Genomic DNA, 15,602 nt, shown 5'->3' on the forward strand with positions numbered 1-15,602 from the left:
GAAAGTAGAGCAGGAAGGAATGGGGCTGCTAAGGCCAGTCCATGGGGATGGTCTTCATCCAGGAGGTTGGAACAAGTGCATGAGTGTCTTGGGGCAGGAAACAGACAGGGCAAATGCAGGATTTTAGGAAGATATGCCTGGTGGTTTTGTGTAGCGAGAGGAGATGCTGACGAGAGGGAGGCCACTACGAAGGACAAAGACGTACTTGGTGCAAAATAGCTTTGGTAAGTGAGGGGACGATTGAAATAAACGTTTCTGGGGAAATAAACCAGAAATGGATTTCTCTGGCCAATGATGCCACCAGGGGCTGGCAAATGTATGTTGGTCAAAGGTACGCTGATGTGATCTGTGTGTTTTAAAGAGGACTTACAGGCAGAACAGCCAGAGTCAGTTACATACAACTAGACTGTGAAAGGTTCTAATAACCAGGCTATGACCCATGACCAAAGTACCCAAACAACAGATACTAACTTGCAATACCTTTTTTCACCCAGAAGGCAACAATACTGGGCATAGAAGAAAGAACTTTTCTTGATACAGATTCCATCATAATGATACCTGAAAAATAAAGGTTGTCTTAAAAATGATGCCACACTGCTGACAGGCTTTATGGCTAACACAGAGCTGGCTAGCTCAGAAGATTTCGAGTTATTCTCTGTTTTTTGTTTTTTTTTTTTAAATCACTGACTCCATTTATTATGGAAAACGAATAAGTCACTTAGCCAGACTAAGTTACTAGGTAGTCAAGCAACTTCATAGTATTTCATGCATATCAGCCTTGAGAAGAGCTGTGGATGCTCTACTCTGCCAATTCTGGACATTTAAAAAAAACTTTATTATTATTATTTGTTATTTACATTCCATCATTGTACATCTCTATAGCACATAAGGTTTTTCTCAAGGTATACATGTAGTACATGATAATCAAATCAAGGGTATTACCATAAACATAATTTTCAACAGAGAAATTTACAGTCTTGGATCTGATAGGCTTTTCCCCTAAGTCCCTCCCACTCACTCTCCTATCTTCTCCCCTCTCCTACACCGTCTCTGATATCTACACTTGTCCTCTCTGTTAGGTCTTTCAGTTTCTGTTATAGAGTGCAGACATGGAGTATATATTGAGTGGAGATATACAGTGTGTGTCTTTCATAGTGTGGCTTACTTCACTTAGCACTAACTCTTCTATACTTATCCACTTTAAGCCAATTCAGGACATCTTAATCTTAGAGAGATGCAGCCGGGAAAGCCTCCTGCTGTGCTGCCATGAAGGTTTTGTGGGTTTTTTTGAGAGATTTTTCTTATAGGGCATGTGTGCTTGCCAGAAAGACAAAGAGAGAAAGAAAGCAAGAAATCACTCCCCAGGGAGAATGGCCATACTGCAATCCTTTCTCCTCTCAGGATTTTGGTCATACATGCCCAGTGTGAGTTTCAAGCTGCTGGGTCCAGGACTCCAATCATGGTCGATACTGTGGGAGTCCAGTGCCTTAACCACCATGCCACCTACTGACCCTGCCTTGAACCTTTTTAAGGGAAGAGAGGTGACTCTGAGGTTCCCTCTATTGAGAACTGGACTCAGATTCTCTGGCTCACAGTAAGGAAGCTGGGACTCCTCTGCTGAGCTCAGGAAACTGCAGCATCTTGTTCAGCTCAGAGCAGCTAAACACAATGTTTTCAAGTTAATTATTGCCCAGTGTGAGATACGGCAAATGTTTCCCGCTGTCTTCAATTCCTTCATGGGCAGCAGGCCCCTTTTTAAATTTGGCTTCAATTATTTCTCCTTAAACTCCCATCTTGACAAGTTAACAATAATAGTTGAATGACCATTATTAAATTATGCCACAAGTAATGCCAGAATTTTGTTTCTTTCTTAAAAAATATTATTTTATTTCATCTTATTATTATTATTATTATTATTATTATTATTTTAATTTGCTATAGGGCACATGTGCTCATCAGAGAGAGAGAGACAGAGAAAGAGAAGGAAAGTGAGAACGCAAGACAGCAGGTCCAGGACTCAAACTGCAGTCGACCATGTAGGAATCCAGCACCTTAACCACCATGCCATCTTTTGGCTCAATGCTAGAATTTTCTTTCACATTAAAAATATAATCTTGATGGGGCTAGCAGGTAGTGTGGTGATTAGGACGCTGGACTCCCACATTGTTGAATGTGGTTCGATTCCTGGACCTTGCAGCTTGCCTTCTCATCACCCCCATCTCTTTTTGGTCACATTAAAAAATATAATGATTAAAATAAATAAAGTTAAATAAAATAATTACTTAGGAATTTTTAAAAATATATAATCTTGGGGCCTAGTCTCCTGAATATTACCCACATATGTTATTTAGATAAACACAGAAATTTTATTTCAAAATGTAATTAAAACAATTCTATTATTCTATGTGTGTAATTGTTTAAATGCTGCAATATTACACACTTACATCTATAAACATTTGAAGTGCTGAAGCAAAAAAATATAGCCATCCTTTTAACAAAATTCCTAAGAAAATAGAGACCCATATTTGATTCTAGCTTTAACTGAATAATTTTAGGCACTAGAATTTATCTGGAATCATGAGCATTCTTTGGCAATGAACTGCTTTTCATAGCATGTTTTGTTTTGGATTTTTTTTTTTTTATTATTGCCAGAGAGTTCATGTGTTCTCTGGATACAGAGAGAGGAGAAATTACTCCACAGTGGAGCATGGTTGTGCACAATCCTTCTCCATTTATCCATCCTTCGGAATTTGGGGCATACACACATGCCTGGATGTTTTCAAGCTACCGGGGCCAGGATCTGAACTTCCATCACCCATGTAGGGTTTGGCCCCTCTAACCACGAGGGTCCTTTAACCATGGGTCAGCCCATGTTTTGGATTTTTGTTGTTGTTGTTACTCATTTTGTGAGTTTTCAAATCCTTGGTTTTAATGTTTTACATCAAATAAAAATGATAACCCTACCTGGCACTCCCTCTTGTGCCCAATCTCCGGGTTCCGAGAGCAGGAAAAGCCAAGCGCACAAGCTGAAAGAACAAGCACACTGAAACGTTCAGAAAGTTAGAGATTTCCCATGTTTTTCTCTTCAATGGTTAAATTATATTTTCTCTTTTCTGATTATTAAAAAAAATGTAAATTGAATTTGAAAAAAAATAGACAAGTGTGAAAAAGAAAACATACCACTCAGAGAAAATTGCCATTTAAACTTCAGTGTCATTCCTTCCAGTCTTTCTCCCAAAGCTTCAATATGTGATGTTTCCATAAGAGCATCACGTGATTAGCATGTCTGTAGTTTAAAACTTTGTATTTTGATTTTTATTGTCAGAGGTACATGGGCCCACCAGAGAGAGAGGGAGAGAGAGAAAACACCCCCCCAGTGGGTGTTTTTTCCTCCATTTTTCTATCCTGCCAGGATTTGGGGCATGCAGACACATGCACTCTGAGTGTTTTCCAGCTACCAGTGCTGGGATTCAGACTGCAGTTGGCCATGTGGGCTCCGGCTCCCAAAGTAAGGTATTGCTCTACAGGGCCAGCCCATGCCTGTAGTTTTGCATTCTACTTTTCACACCATAAACATTTCCCTTTGTCATCAAAAATTCCCTGGAAACGGGATTATTTTATAGTTTTTAGTATAGATTTTTGCCATAGGGCTTGTACACTCACTGGAGAGAGACAGAAACAGAGAGACAGAAATTGGGGGGGCTGGCCATGCCACAATTCCTTCTCCTCCATTCTCCTCTCAGGTCTTTGGGTATGCACATACACATACCTTTTGTGAGTTTTAAGCCACTGGGTCTGAGACTCAAACTGTGTTGACTACATAGGAATCCAGCAACATAACCATTATGCCACCTGGTGGTCCCTGGAAAATGGGATTATTAACATAGTATTGTAACTCATTCAGTCAGAGGGCCATAATTTTACTGTCCCCTCTTTTTATGGAGAGATTTTTGCTATAGGGCTCATCAGAGAGACAGAGAGAGACAGAGAGACAGAAACCGAGAAATCACCCCTCGGGGGGATCACCATGCCTCAATCCCTTCTCCTCTGTTCTCTTCTCAGGATTTTGGGCATGCACCCATACATACCCAGCATGAGTTTTAAGCTGCCAGACCCGTGATTCAAACCCCAGTCTACTACCTGGGAGTCCAGCAATGTAATTGCTATACCATCTGCTGGTTCTAACTGCTTCCCCTTCCCCCTTCTTAAATGTGTTAGTAACTTTCACTTTATAAAAAAGTTTCTTTCTCAGGACCATGAGATGGCAGAGCAGTTACGTCGCTGGACTCCCATGTTGCTCACTGTTGTTCTAGTCCTGGACCCAGTGGCTTGAAAATCACACCAGGCATGTGTGCGCACATGCCCAAGATTCAGAGGGGAGAATGGAGGAAAAGGGATTGTGGTGTGGCCATCCTCCCTGGGTGTGTGTGGGGGTGTGATGTCTCACTTTCTCTGTCTCTCTCCTTGGCAAGTGCATCCCAGAGGCAAAAACCTCTAAAAAAAGTTTCTTTCTCTTTTCCATGAGCATGAGACAAAAAGAGAGACAGAGAGAGAGTCACCCCCCTCGACATGCTCTCAATGCTGCAACCCACCCCCAGCCACAGCCAGTCCCTGCTCACGAGCACGTACATGCCCAGAGTACTCAGGAACGTCTCTGGACATGAACCCAGAACCTAACCATTTAAGTCAGCACCGTTCAGTGTTGTTCTACTGTTACTCCACTATCCAGCCCCATTTTCACTTTTTATTATTCATATGTTTGCCCTTTTTTTGTCTTTTTCATTTTAAAGGTTTTGTTAGTGAATAATAATAAACTGCTGAATAACGTAGCCACTTCTGGTTCTATTAAACTGCTGAATAACGTAGCCACTTCTGGTTCAAAGGCTCGCCTCCCAGTCATCTGGCTGGTGCTGTGAGAGAGCCCTGACATCACACTCGCGATCAGTAGAAGTCTGTTCCCGTTCCCGATCAGAAGAGGTCCGTGCCATACATGGTATCCAGCTGCACACTGCTAAGAGTGGAAATTTTGGGTTGCGATGAGATAACAAAAGACAGAACAGTGAGGACAAGATATTCAGAGCTGTCTAGTCAGTTTCTGGGCAAGCCACAGTGGTGTAGCAGTCACACAATACTCTGCAATGCCGAAACCATGTGGGAGGTCCCTGGTTCACATCCTGAGGTCTCCCTGTACACACCGGTCACACAATGCTCTGCAATGCCGAAACCATGTGGGAGGTCCTTGGTTCGCATCCTGAGGTCTCCCTGTACACACCAGGTACACACAAGTGTTTGTGAACCTGGCTGGCTGAGGCTGGCTGTGGATTGCAATGTGAAAACCTGCTGGGGGTACCTGTCTCTCTGTCTTTCTTCCCCTATGTGTCTCTGTCTCCGACTCATGGAAGAAATAAATAAACATAAAAAAGCCATAATTTCTGTTATTTTCTTACCAGCCCCTCCATAACCATTCAGCCCCCACTTCTGCTTGGTTTCATGTCTCATCCCTGTTTTTTTTATTGGCTCCCAAACTGCAGGATTTAACGGAAAGATTATGAAATATTTCCCCTCTTATCTGGTTCCGTGTCCTACCTCTTCTTACAGGAAGCTGACACAAGCCTGGGTGTGGAGGAGTAAAAATGAGAGTGCAGGACGTGAATTTCACGTAACTCAACACCACAGGCATGAGTGCAAATCAGAGGTCTTTCAGGAAAGGAGAGCCAAAACACATAGAAGAAAATCAATTGTGGAAGCAAAAAGAAAAATTAATCAGATCTCAATGCAGAATTAGAAGCCAGAAATTCCCATTTTCAAGAGATTTTCACAATTTCATCTCCTCTGACTTGAAGAAATCAGTCCGTACCTTCCTATATGTCTAGCTGCAAAATAAAATCAGGATGCAAATAGCAGGTACTTAAAGAAATTGTTAGAAAGGAGGCAGCAGACTTAGATTCAAGGGCCTGGGAAATAATCAGGCATTCTGGAGGGCGAAGCAGAAGGGAATTGGCTGGTTGGCTGGCAACATTATAATCTACACTTTTTATATTATTGAGGAACTACAACCACAGACCATCCTGTGACTTCATTTATGAGCAGGTACATCATTGTTAAAATGAAAAAAAAAATGATATCCTCTGTATAGGAAGAGCACACGGGAATCATCGGGAAGACCCATCCCCTGTGCGTAGTTGGCAGCACACCAGATTGAGGAGCTGGAAGCCACGTGGCAGCTGTGGTTTCAGTCCCTGTCCTGGTCGGCCTGAAAACACGCTGGGCTTGGAGCAGGTGCTCAGAGTTCTGGCACGCTGGGGACTGGGGGAGGAGCACAGCATCCCCCGACCCTGTGGAGGGTCTTCTCTCTCTCTTCCTTGCTCTATCATCAATGGGAAAAAACTGTTTAAAATCAATGAGAAAAATACCAATATCCTAACAGAAAATGGCAAGATGGAAAGTATCTTGCCAAGACGCTCATAACCAAAGCACATGTGAAAGCGCTTAGCTGCCCAAGTAATCCAGTAACTGCCATAGAAACAGTTAAGTGCAGTCTTACCCAACACGTTATCTAGGTTGGGAACATCATGGAGCTGGGTAAGAATAGCAAGAATTATCACGAGTGGGTGCGAATGGATGGCCAATGTTTACGGTCGGTTGTGGAAAGCAATTTGGCAGGCCATGTCAGAGACTCTACCTCAGGAAAATGATCAGATGCAGATGGAGAATTACATTGCTTGGAGCAGGTAAAAAGGAAAAAACACAAAAACTCTATTTCCAATAAGGGCTAGGGTTACATTATGGTACACCTAAAAAATATTTTATAGCCATTATACAACATGCATATGAAAATATTTTACCATAAGGTTGTTTCTGATTGTCTAAGTAAAACTATATGTATATTACAATATATGTTAAAGTTTCCTAGGTGTCTTCCATGTGTCAGGACTGCATTGTTTTCTTTTCTTTTTAAATTTTGCTTTGTTTTGCCATAGCATGTGTGCACTTGCCAGAGAAACAGAGAGAGAGAAAGTGAGAAATCACTCCCTGGCTGGATGGCCATGCCACAATCTCTTCTACTCCATTTTCCTCCTGGGATTTTGGGCACACATGCACATGTGTCCAACATCATTTTCAAGGTGTCAGGTCTCAGATTTGAACAATAGTGGGCCACATAGGAGTCCAGTGCTGTAACCACTACGCCACCTGCTGGCCCCTGCATCTTTCTTTATATGTGTGTTTTCTCATTCATTCCTTAACAGAACTTGGTGAAGTAGATACTATTATTAACAATATTATTATTAATATCCTCATTTTACATATGATAAAGTTGAGGCACAGTGTGGTTAAATTACTTACCCTGGGTTATAACTGATGAAGTCTGATTTCAGGTTTGGTGCTGTTAAATATATTACATTACGTACTATCATCTATCTATCATCTATCTATCTATCTATCTATCATCTATCTATCTATCATCTATCTATCTATCATCTATCTATCTATATCTATCTATCTCTATTTATCTATTATCTATCTAAGTCACTCTATTATCTGTTTGCCATCCATCCACACATTAATTTTTAATCCCCCTATCCACATACTACCTATAGAATGAGGCATGAAGACAGCAGACAGGACAGTGACTGGTGTGATATGCATCACAGGGGACTTTATCTTCAGACATTTAGCTAAAATTTGGTTATTAAACTTTAAAAAAGTCCTCACCTTCACCCAGAGTGAGGGAGAGAGAGGTAAAAGTGTAGGGATTTCTCGCTGTGAGATCATCTTTTTCCTGCAAAGGATGTGCACAAGGGGTGTGGGCCAACCCCTCAGGCCCAACAAAAGGGGATTCACCTGCGGTTCGTGTCTGATGAGGGCCTAGGACTCCTGACAGGGAACAAGAGAAGGGCTGGCCAGGGGCTTCAGTAGACGAGTCTAAAATAATGCTTCTTCTCTGGGTCTGGCTAGCACACCCACAGCCTGTTCAGGCCACAGATGGTTGAATACTTTCAGTGGTTGGAGATGGCCGTGCAGAAAAAGAGCTGGTGTGTGGGGACCAGCAGATGACATAATGGTTATGGCGCTGGACTCTCACGTAGTCAACCACAGTTTGAGTCCTAGACCCCGCAACTTAAAACCCACACTGGGTGTATGTGTGTGCATGCCCAAAATCCCAAGAGGAAGTGGAGGAGAAGGGACTGTGATGTGGTCATAACCACCAGGGGGTGACTTCTCGCTTTCTGTCTTTGTCTCTCCAGAGAGCTCACGTGCCCTATACCAAAACTCTCTCAAGAAAAAAAGAAAGAACAAATGAGCGAGCTCACGCGCCCTATACCAAAAATCTCTCAAGAAAAAAAGAAAGAACAAATGAGCGAGCTGGTGTGTGGAAGAACCCGTGCCCTGAGAGGTCCCTGGATGGGCAATCAGGCCTCGGTGGCCTTGAGGGGTAGACTCTGGGTCAGGTGGCAAGCGACCTTCAGAAAAGAGTCATTCGCCAAGTGTAGGATGCACACCGGACCCCCCCTCCTCTGCCTCAAGGAGGGAGTCAGAACCACCAGGCCCAGGGCACTTGGCCGTTTAATAAGAACTTTCCACTCTTACTGCTTCCCTCCCTCCCGGAGGGGTCAATCCAACACCTGGAGGAGGAGAGAAGGGAGTGAAGGAGCCCCACACCTGGTTCTCCCCCGCAAGAGATGAGCCTGGAGGAGACAGGAAGGGATTCCACCTTGAACCTAGTTTGGAGTTTGGCTATTACCTGGGGCTGGACAGCCTGAGCACTGGACTGAGACTGACGGCTAGATACCAGTGACAAGTCACTCCAGGGCTCTAGCGAGGTCCCGTGGCCTGCTCAGGCGGCCTTCAGGAGTGGAGGAAGAAAGTCCACAGGCGACTGGGAAATGAAGATGAGGTCATCCCCTGTTTACTCCCCTGGCTCCTGCTGGTCACATATGTGTGTGCTTGTGTGTGCATGTGTGCAGACAAGCCTCACACGTGTGGCTGTATCTCTGGACAATGAGGCCACAGTCAGTATTTATTTTCTTCTTTTCATACACTTTCCTGTCATTTCTACCTTTCCTACAAAGGGTATGTATTCCTGTGGTAATCAGAAACACATCAGTAAATGTTATTTTGAAAGAGGAAGCCAGCCTGCCGGAAATCCCCTCATTCATGTACGAATCACTCGCACCAGCAATGAGCATAACCCACCATGCCCAGCGCTGCCAAGGACAGGGAGACGCATCCCAACATCTGCACAGGAATTCAGCGTGGACTCCACTCTGGACCCGGGGGAGGAGGCAGGAAGTGGAAAGTGGGTATTTTGTTGTTTCTCTTGTAAACAAGCTTGGGATCACATCCTTTTCCCCTTCCCCTCCCTCTCCATTAGTCACAGGCCCCTTTCCGAATGTCTGCTTGACTGGCCTGGACCATTCTGCAGGCCAAGTTCCAACCAGAGCTCAAGCTAATCCCTGGCTATCTTGGGGAGCAGGCTTTGAGTACTAAGGTGAAGAACACCAGGCGCACACTGGCCGTCACCGCTGAGTCTCCTGCGGCTGCAGCGCTGCTATAGAGATGAAGCCCTTTAAGCATTTTGAAGAGGAGGCTCTGCTTGCTTAGAAAAGGCGGGAGGGGTCCCACAGAGCCTAACCATGTCGGGCTAAGGTCACCCACTTCTCTCTGATAGTGCTAGTGGGTGGGAGGTAAGAGAAGGCGGAAGTGCCAGGAACCCCAGAACTCCACAAAGCCTTGGATGGAGTTTCCTAAAACTTGGGGGGGGTGAAATGACAAAATGTGGGCTGGATGATAACAGAACTGGGGGCATAAAAAAATTCCTGGCTGGTGGGAAAACCTTACCCAGGGTCACAGAGCAAGATGGAGTGACAGAGATGCTTTTCCACCATGTGCTCATCGGCCCCATAGGGAAGATGAAAGACCTCCCCGTGATGCAGGGAGATGGTGGGACAAAACTGAAGATGTGAAATACTGTAGAAGAGGGGAACCACTGCTCTGGGGTTCAGACAGTTCACTGCATAATGATCACAAGTTGATAACCACAGCTTCCTTTTACATTTACCGAGAGTCGTTCACAGTTTACAATACAGTTTTGGTAGGCCTAAGTTAATTTCAATTCATGTGAAAAAATTCTTAAGAGTTATTTTTGTTGAGGGGCCAGAAGATGGCATAAGGGTTATGAGTTCTCTACGTGACATCGGCTGTCTGATACCACAGAGTGGTTTTTAGAGCTGTGCGTGCTGAGCTCTGGCATTTCTCTGTAGGGCATGGCGGCCAGTCAACCTTGCTCTCTGTGGAGTGTTTGGAGCTCCCAGAGGACACCCACTAGGTGCCACCCTCATTTCTCATCTTCCCTGGCCTCTTGCTGTGAAGTGTAGACAGAGGAAAGTGCCTAAGGAGTGGCTTTTCCGTGGAAATGAAGTATGTTGCTTCCCCGAATGAAGCCAGTTATAATCACTAAGAACCCATTAGACAAAAATGCATTTATTGTTATTGTTTATTATTCAGTTTTTAAAGACAGAGTCTTGCTGTCATGGTCTTCCTGCCTTCCCAGTCAAGCAGCTCAGACCATAGGCACATGCCACCAGGCCTGGGTTTTAGACAGGGGTCTTGTTCTGAATTCGCAATTCTCCTGCCTCAGCCTCCCAAGTCACTGGGATTACAGGAAGGTGCCACTGCATCCAGTCCTTAGGTTGGACCCAGCATCAAACCCAGGCCTTTCCTATGGTTTCAGCTGTGGAGGACAGTGTCTTAGCAGGCATGCACCACCAAATACATTTTTAAAATGTCTTCAATTAACCGGATTTTTAAACCCGGTGAATATAGGGACCAGCAGTTAGTATAATGGCTATGTCACTGGACTCCCATGTAGTTGACTGCAGTTCGAGTTCCGGACCAAGTGGCCTAAAACTCACACCGGGCGCATGCGCGCGTGTGCCCAAGATCCCGAGAGGAGAATGGAGGAGAAGGGACTACGGTGTGGCCATCCCCTCTGGGGGGTGATTTTTCGCTTTCTGTCTCTATGTCTCTCTCTGTCTTTCTGGTGAGGGCATGTGCCCTATAGCAAAAACTTCTTCAAAAAACAAAAATCGATAAAACCCTGGTGAACATAGTATTCTTTATCTGCACAACTTACCTTCCCAAATGTTGCTGGGTTGACTCGGTCCCGAGCAGTCTGTCCACAAGTCTCCATGTAGATCTCATACATGAGACAGCGGGGCACACTATATCCTTCACGAATGCAGAAATTGTCCACCAACCTGGGGGAGGAGGAAGACAGGAAGAGGAAATGAGCATTTGTTTTTCTAGAGTGAAACTTTTTGACCAGAGTCAATGGTCACACAAGCAGCATCAATTAAGTATCCCGGGGAGGCCAGGTAGCAGCACAGTGGTAATGCAACTAGCCCTACAGGGGAAAGGTCCTGGGTTTGCATACCGGGTCATCCCTGAGCACACTGGGCATGTGCTTGTGATCTGGGTCAGGTGAGACTTGGCGTGTGTCTTTCTCTCTTTCTCTGTCACTCTGTCACTCGTGGAAGGAATAGAAGCACTTCAGTAAAATAAAATAATGTATTTTAAAAAGTATTCTTTTGCTCTTAGGCCATTGTTAAGTATATTGATTATGGCCAAATGGTTCTGGCACTGTGACAGGCGTGGAGTCCCTGGCGATGTGGGGCTTGCTTTCAGTTCCCTGCCACAGCCTGGCTCCGCGGACTGCCAGGGGCCTATTTCAGCAGCAGGATGTGAGTATAGGGATAAGTGGTGAAGAAAGCGACCATAGCAATATCCTATCACACCTTCACCTTCCCTCTTCTCCTTGAGGATAGAGTGTCAGTTTTCTACTCATTCATTTAAAGAAAGACATACTAAAAAGCCAGAATAAGTTTGTTTGTTTTTGTTGGTTTTTTTGAGGGAGAGATTTTTGCTATAGAGCGTGTGTGCTTGCTGGAGAGACAGAGACAGGAAGCAAGAAATCAACCCCCGCCCCCAGAGGCAGGGGCCATGCCACAATCCCTTCTCCTCCGCTCTCCTCTTGGGATTTTGGGCATGCATGCACACGTGCCTGGCATGAATTTTAAGCTGCTAGGTCCAGGACTGAACTGCAGTCGACTACAGCAGAGGCCACTGACGTAACCATTACATCACCTGCTGGTCCCAAGCCAGCATAAGTTTAAACATTTTCTTTTAGCAGAGAATTTACCAATAGTAGATTTTTCCTCTTGTTGATAACATGCAGCTTATTTTCTGGGATGAGGCACACTGTGGCCCAAATTTACTTTCTTTGAGAATTGAAGATCACAGTCAACACTGTAAGACCATCAACTTCCAAGAAAAAAAGGAAAGCTTGTCATGTAAGATATAGGGGATCTCTGGCCCTGTATTGGCTTTCTAGGATAACAAATTACTATAGTCCAGGTGACTTAAAAGAACAGAAATGTATTCTTTTGCAATCTGGAAGCTAGAAGTCCAAAGTCAAGGCTCCACAGGGTTGGCTCTTCCCAGAGGCTCTGAAGGAGAGGCAAAAAATTTTCGCCTGTCTTTTGGGGGTTGCTAAAAAATCCTTGGTGTTCTGGAGCCAGTGGGTGGCATAGTGGTTAAGACACTGGACTCCCCCATGGTCAACATGGTTCAAGTCCTGCACCTGGTGGCTTGAAACTCACACTGGGCATGTGCGTAAGCATGCCCAAGATCCCAAGAGAATAATGGAGCAGAAGGGATTATTGCAGGGCCATAGTGATTTCTCGCTTTCTGTATTTCTGTCTCTTTGGCAAGTGCTTGCATCCTATAGCAAAAATCTCCCCCCAAAAAAAATCAAAAGAAAAGAAAAGAAATCCTTGATGTTCCTTGGCTCATGTCATTCTAGTTTTTGCTTGGGTCTTCATGTGGCTTTTTTCCTTGTATCTGGGTCTCTCTGTATTTTCTTATAAGGACGTCTGTGTTGGATTTGTGGCCCAGTCTAATCCAGTCTAACCTCAACTTAACTAATTAAACCCACAAAGACCTTATTTCCAACTAAGGTCACATTCCAAAGTTTAGGTAGACATGATTTTTGGGGGGATGCTATTCAGGCCCACCAGTGAGGGTTCTTGGGTGTCTCCTAACTCTCCCAGGACACCAAGGTTTGGGAATGCAGGCTGAGGGGCTGTGTTTTTAACACCACTGGTAAAATCACCAGCGCCAATGATCCGTTCAATATCCCGTCCCATAGACCGGCTGCATAAGGTGGGGCCTTCTACAAGGAATGGACAGACTGCTTCCTTCTATTCCCCACTCCATGCTCCTCATGGACTTGACTTGATTGGGCTTACTGCTACAGTGGTCTACACCATTCCAAGGGCCTTTGTTTACCATTTGTCAGTTCACTAATGACCATACTTTTGAATCAATCTCTAACCATTCCTTCGAGTCTCTCGAGCCTAATCCAAACCCTGGAAACTGCCTGAACAGTGACCTGAAATAGTTGGAAGAGGCATCCTGGGGATGCTTTCTTTTCAGAGAAGTACTGACATGTGAGGTTCCTGGTGCAGCACAGACCCAGAGCAGTTGCGTAACTCTGGAAAACACTGTGTGCTTCCCTATTTATTCTTCTAATTTCTGTTCTCTTACATAAGATAAGACACACCCCAAACTTTCTTTTGGAGGGAAGTGGTAACCCTCTGGCCTGCCAGGGTTAGGGTCACAAACACACCCTTCACTTTTCTGTTTTCACACACGTGACTTTTCCAGAAAGACTTCTCTGAGAAAATTTCCTTGAAACTTAAAAAAGGACCAATGTAGCAATGTAGCCTGACATACAACAGTTGTTCACCGTGTAAACCAAAGGTCCTAGGAATGGTTTCAATTATTTTCCTATTTACAAAGCTACAAATCCATGAGTTCTTCAGTCCCAAGGGAGAAGGGTATTTTTGTTTCCAGTTTTTTAAAAAAATTTTCTGCCTCTGTTTAAATAGCCATAAGTGAATTTCACAATGTGGAAAGCATTGTTAAAGCTAAGGATTCGTTTGCTTTAAATTAGGAAACATCCCATATGAAGATAAACGTCCTCCCCCCCTCCCCCCGCCCACACTTGTTCAGACAAGGCAATGCAGCACCAGGCCGACCCTCAGACCTCAGGGGGGCCATCCAGAGTGCTTCTCGTGGGCGGTTGGCAGTTGGAAACCTGGACCTATTGCTGAGACCCGACCGGAGCCTTTACACATATGCACGCATGGTCTCACTGGGGCCTTTACAGGTGTGTGTCTACAGGTGTGCATGTGTGTCCTTTGCAGACATGTGCACATGTATGTATGCATGCAGTCCATCCGTGTTAGGGCAGGCCAACATCAAAAGGCGCTAGTCCTGGGGCCCATGTAGCCAACCTTCAGGTCTGAGTCCTGGACACGACGGTGGGCGTGTGTGCGTGCCCAAAATCCCGAGAGGAGACTAGATGATAAGGGATTGTGGCATGGCTGTTCCCCCCTGAGCATGTCTCTCTGTCTCTGTCTCTCCGGGGAGCACACGTACTCTATATATAGCAAAAATCTCTCTAAATAAATAAGTGAATAAACAAATAAATAAGGCGCTAGTTGTGGGATGAACGGTCGTCCTTTTAAAATTTTTATATGTTTATTGTAACGCCTGACTTTCACTAGAACTTGGATGAGAGCCCCAGAATTCAGGCAGTCGCCTCTAGCTCTTGGCTTTGGCGGACGTCCTGGGGTTGTAGCCCAGAAGCCCGGCTCCACCCTTCCCTGCCGCACCTCTTCTATCAGCTGGGGCACCCCGCATTCCCCTGAAAACCCGGCCAGGGGACGGCCCCTGGCGCTCACCATTGGACGATGTGGCCGTGCAGGCCCCGGCTCACCCCGCCGACGCCCACGGTGGGGAAGGCGGCCACACCCTCCGCCATGGCCTAGACCCGCGGCAGCGCCCAGGCAGGCGGTGCGTCTGCGAGCTCGGGGCTGCACCGGTCCCGCCACCGCCGCTCCTGGGTGTTTACTTTAGAGCGGGGGCACGGGGGCGCGGGGGGCGCGAGGCCAAGCCTGCCAGGCCTGAGCGTGGGGACCCGCGGTGGCACGTGAGGAGCACACCAGGCCTGAGCCCCGGGCGCCCTTGGAGCTGAGAACGCTGGGACCACGCCTGCAACCTGGGGTCTCCCCCTCCATCAACGGACTGAGAGACAGAAATGCAGACGGCGCCCTTCCCAATGGATATACCAACGAACCAAACAAGGACGCAACACACACACACACACACACACACACACACACACACCAACATATGTTTCCACGTCGGGCCGTGGGGCTTCATTACCAAGGGTCCTCAACCCTGACTGCACGTTGGGATTATCTGGGCAGCTGTCAGAACATCGCGGCCCGAGTGCCACCCTCTTTCCAGGAGGCCGTGATATAACCAGCAGGGAGGGGGTGCGGGGTGCTGGTTGACCCACCTTTATGAGACCCCCAGTGATGCTAACGTGCACCCAGCTGCTGAGAAGCGCTGAACTTGGGAGTTTTGAAAAGCCTGGAGGCCAAAATCTCTGGGAGGGGGCGTCAGGACTTCTGGGAGGCGCCAGGTGACTGCCGTGTGTACCACTAGTTGGGAACTGCTGCCCTCAGGGATTC

The 15,602-nt window shown here is 45.8% G+C and overlaps 1 protein-coding gene across 1 annotated transcript in view; it reads right to left on the minus strand.

The window, feature by feature from the left end:
- Positions 1 to 14,948, minus strand: part of RFX8 (regulatory factor X8) — an 85,775-nt gene extending 70,827 nt beyond the window's left edge. The window contains 4 exon segments of the mRNA XM_027767521.1: positions 481 to 558; positions 2,965 to 3,026; positions 11,135 to 11,258; positions 14,808 to 14,948. Coding sequence (XP_027623322.1) covers positions 481 to 558; positions 2,965 to 3,026; positions 11,135 to 11,258; positions 14,808 to 14,887 — 344 coding nt within the window. The 5' untranslated portion in view covers positions 14,888 to 14,948.
- Between the last annotated feature and the right edge of the window lie 654 nt (positions 14,949 to 15,602).

The sequence above is a fragment of the Tupaia chinensis genome, unplaced genomic scaffold (assembly GCF_000334495.1).
Source record: "Tupaia chinensis unplaced genomic scaffold, TupChi_1.0 Scaffold144276_1, whole genome shotgun sequence".
Taxonomy (NCBI): Eukaryota; Metazoa; Chordata; class Mammalia; order Scandentia; family Tupaiidae; genus Tupaia; species Tupaia belangeri.